The sequence below is a fragment of the Maniola hyperantus genome, chromosome 7, assembly GCF_902806685.2.
Source record: "Maniola hyperantus chromosome 7, iAphHyp1.2, whole genome shotgun sequence".
Classification (NCBI taxonomy): domain Eukaryota; kingdom Metazoa; phylum Arthropoda; class Insecta; order Lepidoptera; family Nymphalidae; genus Maniola; species Maniola hyperantus.
This window is the reverse complement of record NC_048542.1, coordinates 5,700,487-5,718,851: the sequence shown is the minus strand read 5'-3', so window position 1 is coordinate 5,718,851 and position 18,365 is coordinate 5,700,487. Positions and strand designations below refer to the sequence as shown.

Here is an 18,365-nt window from a genome sequence, read left to right as displayed (position 1 = left end):
GGTTCTGACATAGTACCTACTATCAATGGACAATAGGTGGCTCGTGGTGATAAAAATAGGATAAGTTTAAAATACATTTTATTTTCATTATTTTGGATATAAAATAAACACAATAAAAAAAATGTCAGTGAGGTGATTTATCGACGTCTTCGACCATAATTCAGTTTTCGCCACAGATTTGTTTGTTTAAACATCAATCATTTTTATGCAAAGAAAATTTTATATATAGTAAAGTAAACGGTAACTTTAGGGTTCCGCACCTCATAATGTAAAAACTAAATACCTAATTACAGACTACTTATTCTATATCTCTGTAGTGGGTGACGACCTTTCAGTTTAGCAGTGAGATAGGCATCACGTCAAAAGTTGATTTAATTCATTGAAATGGACATATTATACAAGTGCGCTGGAAGAGGTTCGCACTATAAAATTTCATTCTCTTTGTCCTGATTCGAAGCGCCCCACCCAGCGTATCGTGAATTAAAATTGACACTTGTATCTAATGATCTTCGTGTTGACCTCATCACTAATATTTAATTCCGAGTACGCTTACAAGACGCTTAGTGCTGCTATTCGCGCCAAAATGGCGATCAACTGTCATGTCAAAAGTACAATTTTAGTCCTTATTTTAAAGGTGAACCGTACTTTTGACATGTCAGTTACAATACATAGAGTTAAAATGGCAAGTGAGTTCTCATTTTGTACGAAATCTAAATATATAAAAGGAAAAGATGACTGACTGACTGACTGACTGATCTATCAACGCACAGCTCCAGCTACTGGACGGATCGGGCTGAAACTTGGCATGCAGATAGCTATTATGACATTAGGCATCCGTTAAGAAAGTATTTTTGAAAATTCAACCCCCAAGGGGGTAAAATAGGGATTTGAAATTTGTGTAGTCCACGCGAACGAAGTCGCAAGCATAAGCTAGTACTCGTATATATCTGAGTGTATAAATATTATCTTGATTTTTGAATCCGGCGGGGTGATTACGTATCTCGCGATCATTGCAGTCAAACATCACACGTAACAGCAGCTAGAGAGAGACAGCAATAGCCACAAAACAAAATAAGAAGAAGAGGGACAGCAAATGAACTGTCGCATTGCTACTGCTGTCGCGTTGCTGTCGCTACTACACCGTTTTACGTAATCACCCCGCGGAACTTTCTAGCAGACAAAGGACTGCTAAATTAAGGTTTAGATTAGGTCACATGCTGACGTTGCTGATTAAATCTGACTGTTGATGACTAAACCTGCCTTTAGGTTTTTGAATACATCTTACATTTAATAGAACTAATTTTATAGAATGCTCGCGTGTGACACATTTTCACAGTCCGGTAAGTTATGTGGTTAGCGAGCGTATTGCTAACAAAACATTCAATATTGGCAGAACAATTGACTTGCCCGCGCGGCTGCACTATTCATCGTTATAGAGAGAGAGCCAGCGCGTGCCAGACCTTTCTGATTTTATAAAAGCTGAAAGTTTCTCTTCATATTGTTCCAACACTGGGAGGAACGTTTGTTTGGATCATGGTGGCTTTGGGAGATAACAGGTAATAAAGGTGTTAAAAAATCTTATGTCAAAGTATAAAGTTTAATCTAAATATACAAAAAGAAAATAGAGTCTAGACTCTAGACCGTGTTCTGTGGAAAGTCTTGCGAAAAAGACAAACACAGATACACATAGACTGTTAAATTAAAATCCTCTCGTGGTCGGGTGACAATAAGCAATAGCTCGACTAAGTTGGTAAGGTAGAAAAGTAAAATAAAAAAGTTAAAAAAAAAGTATCTTTTAGTTGGTAGGTAAAGATTTGAATAGATGAATCTTTTAATAACAAAACTTTCAATGACGTGGAACCAAGGTTTTGCGGGCGCAGTGTTTACTTATAAGTAAACATTTAGGTATTTTTGTTTGGTCTAGGAAAGCAAAGACTTATTTATAAAAGAGCAAAAAGGAAAAGTTTGGTAACAAAAGATTCGGAATTTTGTATCGTATGATCAAAATCGAATAATGTACCTACTTTGACTATTTCTTTCTTCTTCTAACTTTGACTTTTTTAATTAGGTATGTGAAATGCTTTACATAATACTTACCTCGCTGATTGCCTTTTAAAAAATCAAACTCAAAAGCATTCCAGTGATCTGGTTTTAACCGTTAAAACGTGAAGGGACTTTGAAGGGAAACAGGGTGTTTATTTATAAATGATGGTGACATTCCTGGTGGCTGACTGATGTCAAGTGGTGTAATTAAATGTGAAATGACAACTTTAGTTGATTTCGAAAGAGATACAGCATCTGGATTTTATTGATCTCAGATGAGGGAAAGTAGGTGTAAACTCATTCTAAGGTGTACACGTATATTCTTATTGCGTAGGTATAAACATTTATACCAAAGAAACATGTTCCATTCAAATTCATAATCATCTAAACTACAATAATATAAAATATTGATTCTCAGCAAAAACCTTAAGACACTTTCATTGACGGATATCGTGAAAACCTGAGACGTCTCAAATGATTCAAGATGTACCCGTAAAGTGCTTTTGATGTATAATACTTACCTAATTTTTATTTACAGGTAAAGAGGAAATGAATCTTCAGCCGTGGCGATAAAGGTGAAAGTCTAATTATGGCACTGAACAGCCCTAGCGGGTATCCTCCACTCTCTCCAAAACCACTCACACCGAAGAGTCCGCGTCACTTCATATTCCCCCAAAAGAGTCCTTCCATTACATCCAGTACATCTTCCTCGGGTTATTATACTCCACAATCCGGCTGCAGTTACGATAAGCATGGTCCGCCAAAGAGCCCAATCGCTCACGGTCACCGCAGCCCAGCAAGTCCACGGCACTTTCATTTCCCTCAAGTTGCAGAATCGCCTTGCGAACGCACCAGTCCTAGCCACACCGATCGATCGCACCACGGTCTTCACTACACCACATCTCTCAAACATAGTCGCCGCGAAAAGTCCAGGTCACCGAAGCCTCCTCCAGTGCATATCCATACAAACCCCGGCTACGTGTCTCCTAATAGAATGAGGAAACTATACGGTTCAACTTCCACAGTGGGTTCACCACGGCTGGTGACATCTCCCAGCATAATATCGAGTCACACGGATGATTCTACGGATGCGATGCCTGCCACACCGTCCGCTATCGTCAACGACGCGGACGACGAAGCGACTGAAACCTCTTCAAGGGTCTGCCGAAAATCCACATCAGACTTGACCGATTTAACAGAGGACACACCTCAAACGCGGTCGACTAGCATCAGTAGACCATGCTCCCCGATGCGAAGAGGTTCAATGAAGGGAGGATTAGCATATTTGGCGAGTAGACGGGGCTCGCGGGAGTCAACGATGTCCAATTGTGATTCAGTAGAAGACATTGGACCGCTTAATTTTCAAAATACGATGCGCGGTCGACAGCGGCGAACTTCTAATTTCTTGGAATTACCAGGTTAGTAATCACAAATCTTAGTATTTTTTTTTTTAAATGAAAATATTACAATAAAACTTAAAGCTAGCCTTATCTAAATACTATGGTCATTATTGGTCTGTCATTTCCATCTTTTTTAACTTCTTTTTTTATTTTATTATAGCGTCGATCGTTCGAATACAGATATTTATTATATTTAGATAGAGTTGTTTCATCGAGGAAAGCAATCTACAGTAAATGTAGCTTCGCACGTTAATTTAAATTTTGCTTATGTAGAGTATGGACACCTTATTATTGTTTTCAAATTTTTAAAGCAAAATAACAGAAACAATTCAATAGCAATTTGTGAAGGTCGTATTTAATTTAGGTTTTGGATCAATTTAAAATGAAAATATTAATCAACCGGATTACTGTTAAGGTTGAAACCTTACCAAAATGTCAATCATCAAATACGATTGTTCTTAGATTAAGGAATGGTGAAAGGCAATCTATAGTCCGCGACAGGTAGAGATGGCAATCGGGGTATGACTTATGAAGCGAAGGGGCGCCCCGCACACCCGCACTCGCCCGCACGGGGTTAGCGCAGGGCTGTGCAAGTGTGCGGGGCGTTCCCTCCCCGATTACCATTTCAACATGTCTACCTACGTAATGTTTATAATTTTGTACCTTCCTAGGTTCGTTCAATGAACCGTCCACTATTAATATTCACGTCCACTGACAACTTGATTAAGTGCATCACATTTTAGACTTCGTCCGCGTGTTTTGGCCCGAATTATGTTTTGAAAATACCATGGAAAGCATTTTCCAGAATAAAAAAACAATTTTTTGTTTGAATGAATGAATGAATATCTTGAAATTCTCCGGTTAAACCACTAAACTGTGGTGTGTTGATAAAAGATGACAAACAAACAGATACAGACAAACAGAGACATAGACATTATAAAAAATAAGACTGATTTTCCCATATAGAACTAGATATATAGTACCTATGCGTTGAAACCTTGAATGAATTGAAACATAACTCAGTTGTCACCGTCCGCTTTGTTTGTACATTGAAAACCCTGAAATTCTGAAAACCAAATGTTTGAGTCTAGTAAAAGGGACTAGACTTGAATTGCAGAGGTAAAATTATAGAAGTGGCTTCAGAGTTGTAAAGTACTTCTATTAAACTAATTAAATTAAATTACTACGCTTGTGGCATCTCGCAAAGTATCGGCTGTATACTCGTATGTATAAGACATTCTACGAATGACTGACACACTTGAACCTTCTCGATTTCATGGTTATTAATTAATTACAATCTCAGATGGAACTAACTGCACTAACTTGTGTACCTAATTTGATCAAACTGATGCAACTAATTGGCTTGTACATATACCCAACTGCATTAGCAACATGACAAAAGTCACAAGAAACATAAAAAGAACCATAATAACCATAATAAGACAACTATCGTTCCCGTTTTGTAAAAAATATATCACTAGCAGTATCCCTGCTTGTTTATAACAGTAAAATATATCCCGGGGACCCTGCTTCTAGGTGACATTTATGCAAATAAAATGTCCAAAAGTTATAAGGCAATTTGGTGATGACATCCATATTATAAACTCTTACCCTAAATGCATAAAACACCGTCTTCTTTTCGTCGTAGGTAAAAAGGATCAATTTTCAATCATTTTTGTTGCAGTCGTGGAGCACTCAAGACCAAGAGTTTGCTCGTTACCAGAAAAACCCTACAACCCTAGGTTATCAGATGACCTGTACAGGCTAAGAACATTTTCCATCACCACCAAAGGCGGAGTGGTGAATTGCGGCGACTCTATCTGCAACCGACGTAGCAGATCTAATACTTCTGTGAACTCTACTAACAGCAGGTAACTATGCACGTGAAGAACAAGAGTGTACTCGTTATCAGAGAAACCCTACAACCCTCGGCATTTATCCAACCTTTACAGGCTAAGAATATTCTCCATCAGCATTCGTGTCATGGCAACCGCCTGTCATATACCCTTAAAATTTAATATACTGTTAAAGTTTATGGGTGTCTTGCAGGGGGTTGCCACGATACTAAGTACCTTTACTTTCTCTTTCTCTTTATTGTAAATGTTTTTGGTACAAATAAAAAACATACTTATGTAAACAGAATAACTTTGTTAATGGAACTAAAAGTTAAGTCTTATCAACATGAGATAAAATATATTGAAACTAGCAGTTGTCCGCGACTTCGTCCGCCTAAAATTTCTGGTTTCTCATGAGATCTGAAATTTTCCCGCTGCTAAAGGCCTCACTTACCTACTCACCCAGCCTCACCTTAAGGCACGGAACCCAGAATACCTAAATGCCAATTTTCATATCTCTAACTTCAAAAACATAGGATTTTCATATAACTTTTCAACCCTCATTTCATTTCAGGCGGGGGTTGTTTAGTTAGATCAAACCGTTTCTTAGCTGACACCTACATCCTAGAAAGAACCTACCTTCCAAATTTCAAGTTTGTAGGCTTTATAGTTTCTAAGATTTCGTTTTTTTTTTTTTTTTTTTTTTTTTTTTTTTTTTTTATGTATGTTCCCCGATTACTCGAAAACGCCTGGACCGATTTTGAAAATTCTTTTTTTGTTTGAAAGGGTATACTTCAAAGTTGGTCCCATTTCAATTTGGTGAAGATCTGATGAACATCTTCGAAGATAGATACTGGAACTCCTCAACGGATAAGAGTAAATTGCTCGCGATCAGTGTAAAAGCTTAGTAAACAGTAGATTTTTAACCAGTCATAGCATAATTCCATGGGGCCACTAAAACTTGTGAAATAAAAAATTTTTACAAAAAAAATAAAAACCGACTTCGTTACACAAACACTAAAAATTGAAAAATAATTTAATTTATTACCGATTATATTATGTATACAAGAGTTAATATAGTTCCATAATAATATTTTTTGGGGTCGGTGCCAATGAGGTGCCATTGTGGAGTCCCATAAAAATATGAAGTCTAGACGATTCGCGCAGCTAAAGCTAATTGGCACCGGCACCAAAAAGTATTATTATGGAACTATATTAACTCTTGTATACATAATATAATCGGTAATAAATTAAATTATTTTTCAATTTTTAGTGTTTGTGTAACGAAGTCGGTTTTTATTTTTTTTGTAAAATTTTTTTATATATTTAGATTATGTCCGCCTGACATTCGCGTGTGAATCGCAACACGAATGCTCACGAGGATCCCGTGAACATCCCGAAACAACCATCCATTTCACACTGTTGTTTCGCATCGAGCACGGGTTTTCACGCTTGATTCGCAGTTCGTGTGAAAAGCGGGCTATACTATATAAACGTGTTATCAGTGATAACATATGAATCCAAGATAATATGATCGCAATAGGCCTCATAGTAAAGCTCGGAATCACTCAGCGGGCGTTGAAATTGGAAACGCTATCATAGTACTATTATATTATTCTGTGACGCTATGTTTTCTCTACGTGGTCAAATCAGAAATAAGAAGATTCGTAGGAGAACCAGAGTAACCGACATATTTTGACCGTTTGTGAAGTAGAAGTGGCAACGGGCAGGGCATATAATTTGAAAAACCGGAAGATGTTGGGGTATCAAGATGCTAGATAGGCGACCTCGCATCTAAAAAGTGCAGCATTGAAAAAGCCCTACTAGGTTATCAGACGACATCAAATGGGTTGAGGGAGTCGCTGGATTCAAGCGGCTTAAGACCTTAGTGTATGTGGAACTCCCTACCAGAGACCTACCCTATGTCCAACAGTGGACATCTGTCGGTTGACGATGATAATTAGATAATGCTATTTATATTAAACGTACTTAGTTACATTTTGTTGGTTTAGTTCGACAAATTTTCTTCCAGCGAGCGAACAATGTTCTTGGCAACAGACGACGGTAGCTCAGTCTGTTCTAGGCCCGCCTCTTAATCTGATTACAGCTGGTTGTGACTGATTACGGAGTTGCGTGACCGAACCGACCTACTTACAACTACTCTCTTTTACAAATGTGCTGCGGTTCTCATACACACGATACAAATGTAAGCATAGATTGGAGTAAATGATTATTCCATTAGGGCTTTACAAAAGTTTAATTATGATCACTTGAATCATATCTACAATAGAATATCTATCAATTGGAGACACGTTTCTTTGGCTTTAGGTAGGAACTATATATTTTTACCGATGCTGATTCATTGGATGGTAATCGAAGATGCACTCTAAATTCGGACCAACCTGAAGGAGTATAGATCTGGTAGTTTTTATATCCATACCCCATTTTGTTTACCACCACGACAATAGGCAAGCGAAAGTTGCTCAATGAAAGCAACATATTGGAGCTGGTACAGGATCGCGGCGTGTGGAAGTCCCTAGACCAAACCTATGTCCAACAGTGGAGGTCTATCGGTTAGTTATGACGATGACGATGGCCCCATTTAGTTGGACCAGTACAGGCGAGGAAGTATAATTTTTGACCGTACGTTACCGATATATCTCCGACTCATTAGCGTCTAGCCCAAACACTTGGAGCTAGAAAGCTGAGGTTCCCTTTTGAATGTCTAACAAGGAATAAAGCTGGATTTTTCGAAATTTGAAGCCACGGGCAGCCAAAAATCAAGCATGTACGTTTTGTTTTGTCGTTGAGGTGGGTTTAAACGTAAAGTTGTTAACTTCAGCGTTTGTCCCCAGGGCATCAGACAGATCGCCTTTCGACGGTTCGTGTTGCTCGGGCTATCGGCCAGTTGACTCCGCCAGTCTTGACACTCCCGACGATGATGAACTTGATCCGGTAAGATACGCCTAGCTTCTATTTTACAATGATACTTTTCTTTTTTTCTGTACTAAAATGGTAAGAAAGTAACCAGTATAGTACAACTTTGTCTGGCCGTCTGTCACACTTGCTTATTTCAGTAATTATTTAGTATTCTAGCATTTAAAACTATACCAATTTTTAAATCGATATGATTTGAAAATTAGAATGGTTTTAAATACTCCTCACTTATTAAAAACGAAAGAATTTAAACGAAATAATACCATTGTTACAATTGCAAAAAGGGCCGAAATGACAAATGATCAAGTGGAGTAAGTTGGGTTTCATAAGTATGAAAGGGCTTTATTTGCAAGATTTCAAATAGATTTTTATTTATTTTAAAGCCTCTTATTTTTTGATTTATGATCTCATGAAAGCAACCTAAATGAACTTAATACATAAGGTTTGGCGAGTGCTGGTAGTGAAAAAATTAATGCACATGAAGTCATTATAAACAACAACGCGCCACAAATACTTAAGTACATTAGTTTTAGCCGGTCATACATAATCCATACTACTTATTATCTATACTAATATTATAAATGCGAAAGTGTGTCTGTCTGTCTGTCTGTCTGCTAGCCTTTTTCGGCCCATTCACTAAACCGATTTTGAGGAAATTTGCTACAGAGATTTGATTACATCTCGGGGAAGGGCATGGGCTACTATTTATCCCGGAAAATCAAGGAGTTCCCACGGGATTTCTAAAAACCTAAATCCACGCAGATTAAGTCGCGGGCACCATATTTATTCGTCACATTATACATTCATGATGTACAGTTTATTCACACACTTCATCAAAGTTTTGAGTTTTCAAACCAAAACAAACACATATGTATATATAACAAACTTCTAACATCATGTTTTCATAGCCGCAACATGCGCAGTTGTCGGAAAATATACTTTGTCATAAAAAGTTACGAGAATTCACAGTCGTTAATTTACTTTCCCGTTATGGATACTCGTTTATGGGATAATATAACACGTTGTGACACATACGTTTTAAATTGATAATAATCATTAATTTACCTATTCCTATTTATGGATATATATATAAAAAAATGGTCAAGTGCGTCGGACTCGCACACGAAGGGTTCTGTACCATCACAAGAAACACCACTTTTTAATTTTGTTTCGGATTTTTCCGTTACTTGTTTCCTGTAAGACATTGCTGCATAGAAATGTCTTACCTGCCAAATTTCACGATTGTAGGTCAACGGGAAGTACGCTTGGGACTTTGACAGGTGATAGACACGACAGGCAGACAGACAGACACACAACGAAGAGATCCTATTAGGGGTTTTTTTCTCTCTGGACGTGAATCCTTTTTAGATTACCATACGGTACTCTAAAAAGGAGGTTTCTGGACCGATTTACAAATGTAAGCGGAAAGCTTGAAAGCGGAAACTTGTGGTAAAAACCGTGGGTAGTACCAACGCTTATATTTCAAAAGTTGTACCCGGAATACATAACAAAACAAAGCTCTTGGAAATTGAAATACCACTGGAATATTTTAAAGGTTATTTGGAACGTATTACCGTTATTTTATTAAGCGCGAATTTAATGTGTAGGGTGTACGTTCGAATACAAAAGTTGCTCTTAGGAGGATATATAATTTATTTTTAACTACTTTCAGGAATGTTTTAGTATATCATATTCAGCTAAGTTCTTATTATATGCTCTATATCAAATCGCTACCAAGCTTTTTTTATAAATCTTCTTTATAATCTGTACCTACTAATCTATACTTTTATACTAATATTATAAATGTGAAAGTGTGTCTGTCTGTCTGTCTGCAAGCTTTTCACAGCTCGTCCTTTTAACCGATTTGACGAAATTTTGTACAGAAATAGCTTACACCCCGGGGAAGGACATAGGCTACTTTTTATCCCCGAAAATCAAAGAGTTCCCACGGGATTTAAAAAAACTTAAATCCACGCGGATGAAGTCGCGGGCATCATCTAGTAATATGTATATAGAAAGAAAAGCTGACTGGTCTATCAACGCATAGCTCAAACTACTGGCCGCATCGGACTGAAATTAGGCATAGGTACAGAAAGCTATTATGACGTAGACATACGCTGTGAAAGGATTTTTGAAAATTCAACCCCTAAGGAGGTAAAATAGGGGTTTTGAAGCTTGTTTAGTCCACGCGGACGAAGTCACGAGCATAACATATAAATTTAAAAATTTAATTAGATAGTCTTTATAATTTTAGCTCATAAAACCCTTTAATATAAATTCAAATATCTATAAATCGAGGGTATGTTATGTGTTTTCAACGCACAAGTAATTATTTTGTAAAAGATTGATAAATACCTAATTTTTTTCATAGATACCGAAATATCGAGTGGTACTATTGGGTGATTCCGGTGTCGGTAAAACTGCACTCGTATCTCAATTCATGACGTCAGAGTACATGAACACTTACGACGCGAGTTTGGGTAAGTTTTTTTATTTCTTTTACGATTTTGATGGAATAAAAACTCATAAATATTATTTTGATAGTGTTTTCAAACAAGGTTTCTTAATTTCTAGGGTTTCCGTACCTCAACAAAAAAAACGGAACCCTTATTGGATCACTTTGTTGTCTGTCTGTCTGTCTGTCTGAAAACCGTGAATTTAGGGTTACATCACACAAAAAAATGTGGTCATGTTAGTTCATGACCACATTTTTTTGTGTTAATGAAAGGGCTTTACGTGTGCATTCTAAAACAGATTTTTATTTATTTTTATGCATCATAGTAATTTTTGAATAATCGTGCAAAATGTCGAAAAAATCGGCCAAGTGCGAGTCAGGCTCGCGCAACGACGGTTCCGTACTATTGTCGTATATTTTCGACATTTTGCACGATAACTCAAAAACTATGATATAAATAAAAATCTGTTTTATCTGTTGTGAATGCACAGGTGAAGCCCTTTCATATGATACTCCACTTTGATATATAGTTATCTTACTTCGAAAATTGAAAATACTAATTATTAGTTCATGACCGAGTTGTTATTCTAAGGTTCATGACCACAATTTAATTTTTTTCTTGTGATGTAACCACAAATTCGCGGTTATCAGATTTTTCCCCGAATCGCTGCTATAAGACCTACCTACCTGCCAAATTTCATGATTCTAGGTCAACGGGAAGTACCCTGTAGGTTTCTTGACAGACCGACAGACAGACAGACAGACAACAAAGTGATCCTATAAGGGTTCCGTTTTTCTTTTTGAGGTACCGAACCCTAAAAAATACGATTGTAGTACGGAACCCACGGTGCGCGAGCCTGCTGACTCCCACTTGGCCGGCTTTTTTATATATTTCAGAAGTGTGAAATTTCACAAACAAAAATATTGCTTACTTATTCAGTTTTACTTATACACATCTCGAAACTAAACTAAAGCATATCTAGAAATATTTTTCTAGATATTAGGGCGGTTTCAGACTAGCGTATTATACGCGCGTATAAGCTCGTTTTTAGAAGCGCATGTAGGCGCGTATAGGCGCGCCTTTCGGCACACGCTCAATTCGTACGAGCGTTGACGCGCTTCTAAGCTCGTATAAGCGCGAGCCGCGAGAGACCACCACCCACCGGGCCACCGCGACCGCACCGGTTCGAGCGTACACGCCGAAGTATACGCGCGTCCGGTTTTTTGAAGCGCGTATGTAGTAGCGCGCGTGTAAGCGCGTATGCTGAAACGACCGTATACGCGCAAAAAAAATACGCTAGTCTGAAACCGCTCTTACTTTTTCACAATTTTTCTTGCGAGAAACGACAGCACTGAGTTTAGAGTTATCAATTTAGTTCAGAGATTTGTCTACGTCACTATACACTACACAGTAAAAAACTACGTAGAACTGAATTTGTAGGAATATCGCCTGTCCTTATGTGCTAAAGTTTTGAAAATTCTATTTAAATATAAAAATATCAGATTACAGCTATAAAGAGAAAGCTATAAAAGTTCAAAGCATGCTGCATGTATCTAATTATTATGGCTTTGCTCATAGCTTTAAGGGTTATTAGTACCTACTAATTATACAATGTACTCCGGGCTAAGTGACCGCCCGGCATTTCTTGAATATTTGCACAAAATTATTTATAAATAACTTAAAACTAGAGATCTAATCCATACCTACAGTTTTGTTTACTGGATTTTTTGATTTTTTGGTAGAGATGCCTGACTTGCTGCACTATTTTTTAATTTTTTTGTTTTTATAGTTTTTTTACAGCAAAAAACTGTATGGATCAGACCTCTACTATGAAGTTATTCACTAATCATTTTGTGCAAACATTCAAGAAATGCCTGGCAGTCACTTAGCCCTGGGGCAGATTGTATATAGTACTTAAACTATTACTTAGTACTAAACACTAGCTAACGCCCACAGTTGCGATCGCGTAGATTTTACTCATCGTTATTTAGTATGAACGAGAAAGGAACGAGGAATTTACCGCCCCTTACCCTTCCATACAAAATAGAAAAAATTGTGCACAGTTAATTTTAAATTAAACAGTTACATAGGCCTGGAAACGTCGTACTTTGACATTTTTATACAATTCTGGGCGATTTACGTTAGCTGTAGGTACCTATCCCAGTGTCAGTTTTTACATGAAAACTTAGACCCAGGTATCTTACCTATTACGCGATTAACCTTTCCACTGCATCGCAGATAGATTGAAATGGAAATCGAACCTTTACGTTTGTGCACTCAATTATCATCGTATATTCAATTTTATAGGTACCTATATTATGTTTGACGAAATGGATTTCTACCGCCTTGGATCACCAGCATACATATAAATGCAACATTACATAGAATACCTCCCTACGAGGCGGTGTGACGTTGTGTTCTGATGAAATCGTAAAAGAAATAAAAAGTGAGGCTGGGTTTCGCATGGCAATACATTTTTGATAGTATTCTGTTTTTACTAAACATTCTAGACAAGCAGTTTGTTTTTTATTGAATAATCACCGGATTTGCAGGTTAAAGGTGCAATCATATTATTACTGTGATGCGATGTGTGGCAAGGCAATAAGTATGGCGTATGTGATTATTCCAAGTATGTGTGACTATCGACCAATCATAGCGCATTAGAGCACCATTATAGAATAGTGTACAGTCTTAGTACAGACGTCTTCATATAAAAAAATATTCGGGGTTTTTTGTGTAAACCCAGCCTAATAGGCATACTATGGGTACGGTCAGATTATTTTCGATTTTTAGATATGCATAATTTAATCCGCACATTGGATTTTAATGAATAATAATTGGGAAAAATATGTCAACATAGCAATATTAAAAAGTAGCAAGCAAAAATTTTGTCATGAGACATACAATAATATCTCATAAAAAAGGAATTTCAAGATAAACCTCAGGAGCGAGGAATTCTATTAATAAGACCGCGTTTAAGGAGAAATGTCCATGTATTTAAGCTGGAATTATTGAAAAAGTTGGTATAAGATTATCTTTTATTGAGAACCCATGTTGCAGCTATGGATACAGAATATAATTATTTTGTTTACTTTAACTTTTTTGGAAAAATTGAGATGGAATCCTTGTACATACTTAACATCAGGTGACCCGCCTGCTCGTTTGCTCGCTATCTCTATAAAAAAAACATACATAAAATTTGACACAAAAAGTTAAAATGACGCGTGAGGAGTCATTTTTAGGGTTCCGTACCTCCAAAGGAAAAAGGAACCCTTATAGGATCACTTCGTTGTCTATCTGTTTGTCGTGTCTGTCAAGAAACCAACTGAGTACTTCCCGTTGACCAACAATCATGAAAGGCAGGTAGGTAGATATATCTTATAGCACAGGTAAGGAGAAAAATCTGAAAACCGTGAATTTGTGCTTACTTCACAAAAAAAATCAAAATGTGAAGGACAAACAACAAACCAACAAATCAACAAACAAATACACTTTCGCATTTATAATATGGGTAGTGATGATGGCATAGGGTTGTTTGTAAATTGTAATGCGCTACGAATAAACTCCTCTTAAATTTAATGCGTATCATATTAAATTAAACACGATGTCACTAACTAATTTTAAGCCCACGCTCAATTTGGGCGTTGAGGTCATACTATCTCTTTTTAGGGTTCCTTACCTCAAAAGGAAAAACGAAACCCTTATAGGATCACTTTTTTGTCTGTCTGTCTGTCTGTCGGTCTGTCAAGAAACCTACAGGGTACTTCCCGTTGACCTAGAATCATGAAATTTGGCAGGTAGGTAGGTCTTATAGCAGCGATTCGGGGAAAAATCTGATAACCGCGAATTTGTGGTTACATCACAAGAAAAAAATTAAATATTGCTATTTCAATTTTCAAAGTAAAATTACTATACTAAGTGGAGTATCATACCTATCATATTATTACTTGTACATTCTAAAACAGATTTTTATTATTTTTAGGCATAAGTATTAAGTTTTCATTTATCGTGCAAGATGTCGATAAAATACGGTTGTAGTACGGAATCCTCAGTGCGCGAGTCTGACTCACACTTGGCTGGTTTTATTTATTGAGTTCATAGAAGTGCATACCACTGAAATTCATTCAATTATCCGGTGAAATCCGGATTTTATCACAAATCGTAGGCAAGTCGTAGGCACTCGTAGGCATTCGCTACGATATTACAATAGGGGTGGCAATGACGTGTTTATCTAGTTTCAAATGACAGCACACTTCCCTCTTCTGTAATGGACATAATGACAGGCGACAGAATAATGATTAAGTATATATACCTACCTATTAACTTCCACGACAATATATTATGAGCTTATCGAATATTCACCTTATTAAAATGTAACTAGAATCCTTTTCTCAATAGCAATTTAAATAAGTTATTTGCTTTGTAAATTGAAAAGTGTTGCCTTTTTTCAGGTTAATGAGTATAATTGGAGACCTAACAGGGTGGGCAAAGTAAGAAATTAACTATATTTATAAGACAAACTATAGATTCCTCGCTTATTTACTGTTGTATTTATATATATATATATTTATATATATATAAATACAACAGTATATATATATATATATATATATATATATATATATATATATATATATTTATTATGTATATTTACTTTATTTAATTAGTAAACCCCTTCCGCTTTCTTTAATTTTTATAATATCCTCTACCCTAAGGTTGCCTGGAAGAGATTGCTATTTTAGCGATAAGGCCGCCTATTGTACATGCTATCTTTGTTATATGTCTATTGTTTTGGTTTTGGTGTATAATAAAGCATATTTTACTTTTACTTTACTTTTACTTTATAGAGAAGCTAAAAGACTAGTTAATTTGAATTATCTTTATCAACATCATTTATCTAATTTCCGAGTCTAGGCTACCATAAATTATTTGGTAAAGGCAAAATCAAATGGAATATTTTTACTTGGTTGCGTATTAAAAGGTGAAATGAAAAATAACTGATGTCGAAGTTTGTATTTTATATAATCCGGACACCGACCGTTTATCTAAGAAATAGACAAATCACTGTAGCAAAATACCTTTTAATTAGGTATAGCAAGTTGTTTATATATTATAAGTAGGACGCTATTCCTTGTTGGTATATTATGTTAGTAAATAATCTTAACATATGAGCTAAAATCAGTTTCGTTATTATTTAAATTTTTGTAAAGATCAACCGTCGAGTTTCTTGCAAAGTCTTTTCTAGAAAGGGCATCCACTCAGCGGTAAATTCACTTGACGATTTGTAAGCGCTTTTTAAAAGTTTATTCGTATTAAAAACTTTTCCATTTCTATTTTCAAAGAACATGTCTTGCGAAGGTTTCTAACTAGTGGTTGAATTGATTTAAGTCTGAGTGCTTTCTGTGGGAGGACTCAGCTGCCCATTTTAATCAGGCCATGCACATTGCACATGTTGCAATTTCAAAGTAAAGGTTAGCAATAGAACTACTGCTCTAACCCTGCACTTACAATAAGTGGGATTTCTTTTTAGAAATACTCTTGGGACAAATATTTAAGGCAAACAAAATTTCTTTGACTGGCTTAGAGTTCAGAGTTTGGCATTAAATTAAAACATACTTACGAAAATATATACCAAATAGTCGCTTATTAAGCCGATGTCAGACTGAACTAGAGTGATCCTCTCGGATTGATCCTGAATCGACGATATAACTACTATTAGGCTATGGGTGACGTAAAATTAAAGAAAGATAGCCTACTCATAGGCTACTTAGCGTCAAATGTAGGAACATTTGACGCTAAGTAGCCTAAGTAGCCAATGTAGGAACATTTGACGCCTGTCAGTGACGTCGAAGCCTCGACGTTTTTCTTACAAGGTACCCTGTCGTGAACTGTGGCGTTGCGGCCTGCTGCAAAGTGAATGTGGTCATTATATTTCGACACGGTTAACAAAGGGTGTAAAGAAGTACCTAAATAACGATGCGGATTACGAAATGCAGAACTCAGAACTCTGGAAGGTTAAGTTCGTCTATTTACATTCTATTTTTATGCGCAATAACGAGTTTAGAACAAAAACAAATAAGCTCTAGAACGTTAGCTGTCGGATGGACATCATCATCATATTATGTGGGTCTTAGCTGGGTCAAGCAAACTTCTCCATCGGAGGCAGTCAGATGCAGCTTACTTTCAGCTCCGATCCAGCAAAACCGTCATGTCCTTCTCCACTCCGTCTGTCCACCAACCTCTATGTCCTCCTCGGTCTCTACGGCCTCTGTTTTGTAGTTTAACAACTTTTTGGGGTTCTTATATCGTCCATGTGTTGTACATGTCCTGCCCATCGCACTCTTAACAGTTTAATGGTTTTGATAATATTCGGTTCTTTAAAAAGTGATTGTAACGTATGAGCTAAAAACCGTTACTCTGAACAGCACCGAGTATTCTTCCGTTAGAGTCGTATAGACACCTAGACTTTTTAGAGCTAATCACCAATGTCATTTGACTCATCGCGCGAAGAAGACAAACAACTATCGCAAAGTTGTTTGCAGTGTAAGAAACAAGATCGATTGACGGAGCATCGTGATAAATCTGTTGCGGTTGACAGCAGTAACGTTAATCCGCTCTACAAAGCAATCGCACTTCACTGGAGACAAACATAGAAAAGTGAGTGGAAGTGTATCCACTATCCAGTTTTTTTTTCTGTTTGATCATGTTATAACGCGTAAAATTTAACTCCTCACACACCATTTTAACTCTATGTGTCAAATTTCAAGTCAAGAGTACGATTTTAGACCTTACTTTAAAGGTGAACCGTATTTTTGACAAAACAGTTGACCCATAGACATAAAATGGTGCGTGAGGAGTCATTTTGTATGGAATATACTAAAATTTACTATGCGATTGAACTGCGAATAGTAAATCTTTCTGCCATTATTGTGTAGTATTATCTTAGTTGGCAATACATTTTTTGAAACTTGCACATACATGACATAATTGTAGGAGTTTTTTTAGGATAGTGAATCGAATAAAAATAAAACTGCGACCGTACTGTACCTATTACTAAGTCACTGGTCGAAGTGTAGCATCATCTGCCAACATATTAATTATTATGAAACTGAAAAATATTTGTTTTTGTTAAAAATGTTTACCTGCTCGTTAATACATCGGGTCTTCATTTTAGAACTACATATAATCGATATTGAGGGCTTAGAGCTTATTACTTATTTACAGGTACCTATACCTAATAGTAGGTATACCTATCCACTACGGGAGCGAATATTCAAGTGATCTGGCTTAGAATATTATCTCTTAGTACTACCTATTTACCGATCCTACTATTACAGATAGTTTACTGATTATTTCCACCCCCTTTTATAGACGATAAAACTATCTGACATTCTACACTTCATACCTACTTAAACAATATTATCATCTATGTTATGCATCATCATCATCAACATCATGATCTACCCATAGCCGGCTTACTACAGAGCACGGATCTCCTCTCATTTTGAGTATGGAGATCTTTCAGGCATGCAGGTTTCCTCACGATGTTTTCCTTTCTCCGTTAAAGCGAGTGATATTTAATTTCTTAAAACGCACTTAATTCCGAAAAGTTAGAGGTGCGTGCCCGGGATCGAACCCCTGATCTCCCGAAAAGGAGGCATATATCGAACCACTAGGCTATCACGGCTATCTGT

General features: G+C 36.7%; 2 protein-coding genes across 3 annotated transcripts in view; both read left to right on the top strand.

Annotated features, from left to right (window-relative positions):
• The window catches only part of Gmppa (GDP-mannose pyrophosphorylase A), a 129,559-nt gene that overhangs the window by 64,642 nt on the left and 46,552 nt on the right, over window positions 1-18,365 (top strand). The gene's annotated exons all lie outside the window — the stretch shown is intronic.
• LOC117983782 (uncharacterized) overlaps window positions 1-18,365 on the top strand; it is a 68,000-nt gene that overhangs the window by 26,582 nt on the left and 23,053 nt on the right. For both annotated transcript variants that reach the window (XR_011236962.1, XM_034970402.2), the window contains exons 2-5: window positions 2,582-3,461; window positions 5,128-5,314; window positions 8,134-8,233; window positions 10,587-10,695. Coding sequence is in view for 1 of the 2 variants with exons in the window: in XM_034970402.2 (XP_034826293.1) it covers window positions 2,633-3,461; window positions 5,128-5,314; window positions 8,134-8,233; window positions 10,587-10,695 (1,225 nt within the window). In the remaining variant the exon portion in view is untranslated. The remainder of the gene's footprint in view (window positions 1-2,581; window positions 3,462-5,127; window positions 5,315-8,133; window positions 8,234-10,586; window positions 10,696-18,365) is intronic.